The sequence below is a fragment of the Canis aureus genome, chromosome 7, assembly GCF_053574225.1.
Source record: "Canis aureus isolate CA01 chromosome 7, VMU_Caureus_v.1.0, whole genome shotgun sequence".
NCBI classification, from domain to species: Eukaryota; Metazoa; Chordata; class Mammalia; order Carnivora; family Canidae; genus Canis; species Canis aureus.
The window spans coordinates 70,345,520-70,348,495 of NC_135617.1; the positions used below are offsets into that span (position 1 = coordinate 70,345,520).

The following is a 2,976-nucleotide window of genomic DNA, read 5'->3' on the forward strand; positions in this document are numbered from 1 at the left end:
AACAGAATAACTTTCCTTTTTTTTTTAAAAAATCTTATTTATTTATTCATGAGAGACACACACAGAGAGGCAGAGACACAGGCAGAGGGAGAAGCAGGCTCCATGCAGGGAGCTGTACGTGGGACTCAATCCCGGGTCTCCAGGATCACCCCTGGGCTGAAGGCAGGCACTAAACCGCTGAGCCACCCAGGGATCCCAACAGAATAACTTTCCTAGAATGATTGCTATTATTATTTCTTCAGACTCTGAAAAGTAAACTGACTCACGTGTTCATGCAAACTAATAAGGTGGCCAAGCTGAGATCCAAATCCAAGACTTGGAATCCAGGGATCTTTCCATGCTGGTACCAAGGGAGGACTTTTCTCCATGGGGAGACTTGCTGTGTAGTCTCACATCTCATTGTCTTTTCTTGTCTGTTACTCCCCTCAGTGGAACCGACAGTGACCATCTCCCCGTCCAGGACAGAGGTTCTGAACCACCACAATCTGCTGGTCTGCTCAGTGACAGATTTCTATCCAGGCCAGATCAAAGTCCGGTGGTTTCGGAATGACCAGGAGCAGACAGCTGGTGTCGTGTCCACTCCACTTATTAGGAATGGGGACTGGACCTTCCAGATCCTTGTGATGCTGGAGATGACTCCCCAGCGAGGAGATGTCTACACTTGCCATGTGGAGCACGCCAGCCTCCAGAGCCCCATCACAGTGCAGTGGCGTAAGGAGAAGTTTGTTTCCTGTCATGATGAGCCCCACAGACAGAGGGCAGAGCTTCCTCTAGCCCATCCCATTCTATTTGTTATCCTTGATGTCACTACTGAGGTGGAAATCACAGGAGATTAGAGTACCTCTTGTCCCACGGCAGGGGCATCAGGAGAATCTTGATCTCGTGGTCTTTCTAGATACTAGAGAGATCATTCTCCATACCTTGGCCCCACAACGCAGCCCTGTAGCTCTGAAGGGTTTACTGCCCTGGCTGGTGACTGGGGCCTTGGTGTTTGAGGTTATGGATGTGTCTGGAGGAGCAGGTTTCAGCCTCCCTCCTTCCCCCCACATACCCACTGTGTGCAAGGATCTAATGGTGGGTCCTTCCCTCTCCTAGGGGTGGTCAGGTTCACCCAGTACTTCCACCTCCTGTACCTGACTGGACTTCAGGCTTCCCAAAGGGAGCCTGTGGGGTGTGGAGACAACTCTGACTCTCAGGCTCTGCTCCCCAGGGGCACAGTCTGAATCTGCCCAGAGCAAGATGCTGAGTGGCATTGGTGGCTTCGTGCTGGGGCTGATCTTCCTTGGGCTTGGCCTTATCATCCGTCACAGGAGCCAGAAAGGTAAGGCATTCTGGGGAAATGAGGGAGATGGGCTATGCCTGAGACCTTTTGTTCGGCGGGGGGGGGGGGAGGGGGGGTTGGCTCTGTCTCTAGATTAGCTCTTTCCTTCTGACTCTGAAAGGAAAGAGGCTGGGCTGGTGGTGGAAAGAGAGGGAACCACCTAGGGGGAGACTCTGGAATCTGATTTATTGGTTGAAAAGGAGCCCTACCACAGAGGTAACAGGTGGAGCATATTCTAGGGCTTCCTTATAGTTCATCATTGGCTCCCTGGCTCCTTTCTGAAAGTTTCTTTCTGTAAGAGGGTCAGAGCATCTGCTTCCCTTCCTTCTAGTGACAGTGTCATTGATTTTGGGGGATTTTAGCTTAGGGCAGTTAAGGTCTTGGAGTGGATGAGTGGGGAGAAAGTAAAATTCAATTAAGTTGCTTATCTCACCTCCATTTGGGGTGAGGGAGAAGGTGGCTATTTATGAGACCTTTTTTTTTTCTGTATCACTTCCTTTTGTAGGATCTCGGGGGTCTCCACCGGCAGGTACTATTTCTGCTCTGATTCAGTGGGGTTGCAGGGACGGGTGAAAGGGGGAAGAGCATGAGGTGAGTGTACCTGGGCACAATGGTCTCAGTTCATGGCCTATTCCCTGCTACAGAGATCAAGAGTTAGGGGGGAAGATTGCCCAGTTTGTGTAGGCAGATCCAGAGTTGTTCCCTGGAATCAAGCCATAACGTTGGTGCTATCTGTCTGTGAAACTCGGAACCAGAGCCACATCTTGGGTGTTAGACGCCAGGATGATGCCCACTTTGTGTTATGTGTTGGTGGCTGCTGCCTGTGTGAATTTACATGTGAAAGGCCACTAGTGGTGCAAAGATGGTGAGTTATTATGTTTACTAAAAAGATTGATACGTTTTTATATCCCCTTAAAGGACAAGAGCTGCTCCACTGCCTCCCACACATCTGTGTGCAGCTGGAGTGCCATGTTCTCTTAAGTTGGTTTCACCTTTACAGAAATATTGGGGGAGGTGATGACTGCCTGCCCTGGCCCTCAGTTTTCTCTGGTGCTGCAGTGGCCCTGAGAGGAGGGGAGAGGGCTCATCTGTCAGAGTCTCCTCTGCTGATCACTCTCTTTTCTACAGGGCTCCTGCACTGATGCCTGAGGATACTGGGGATTCCATCCTTTGTAGTGTCCGTCTGTCCCTGCCCAGAATTCCCAGCTGCCTGACAGACTGTCCCCCACATAGATCAGAGTCCTACATGACTCTGAGGACTCTTGAGGATCTGGGTGTGATTCTGCTTCCTGCATTGACCTGTGTGTTCCCTGGTACAGGATCTACTCAGGCCCCAAGGGATTTTCCTGTTTCCATTCTTCCTTCACAGATTGTGCAAGAGAAGCACATTGAAGCCATTTACCTGAAGATAGAGATTTTATCATAATTAAATGTGATTATGAGTTCTCTGTACCCTGAGTCTTCTTAACTGGGTGGAGGCAGGAAACCAGTGCAGAATGAAAGGGTCATATTGCTCCTTGAAGGGAGACCGGAGGCATCTGGGGGTGCCAAATGAAGAGCAGGCGGGGGAGATGGAGATGGAAAATCAATTCAATAGTCACGTCCTTTCTGGATATTGAGTATTGTTCAGTGCAATGGCCTAAGGAGGTGCTGGC

At 50.1% G+C, this 2,976-nt stretch overlaps 1 protein-coding gene across 1 annotated transcript; it reads left to right on the forward strand.

Moving 5' to 3' along the window:
• The first annotated feature begins 257 nt into the window (after positions 1-257).
• LOC144317719 (HLA class II histocompatibility antigen, DQ beta 2 chain-like) lies at positions 258-2,773 on the forward strand. Its single transcript, XM_077904534.1, has 4 exons — positions 258-711; positions 1,211-1,321; positions 1,827-1,850; positions 2,450-2,773. The coding sequence occupies exons 1-4, from the start codon at positions 273-275 to the stop codon at positions 2,461-2,463; spliced, it is 588 nt and encodes a 195-aa protein (XP_077760660.1). The 5' UTR covers positions 258-272; the 3' UTR covers positions 2,464-2,773.
• Positions 2,774-2,976: the final 203 nt, after the last annotated feature.

Coding starts and splice junctions, on each gene's coding strand:
- LOC144317719 (XM_077904534.1), top strand. CDS start 273: ATGCAAACTAATAAGGTGGCCAAGCTGAGATCCAAATCCAAGACTTGG. Junction 712..1,210: donor CCCCATCACAGTGCAGTGGC/GTAAGGAGAAGT, acceptor TCTGCTCCCCAG/GGGCACAGTCTGAATCTGCC. Junction 1,322..1,826: donor CCGTCACAGGAGCCAGAAAG/GTAAGGCATTCT, acceptor TTCCTTTTGTAG/GATCTCGGGGGTCTCCACCG.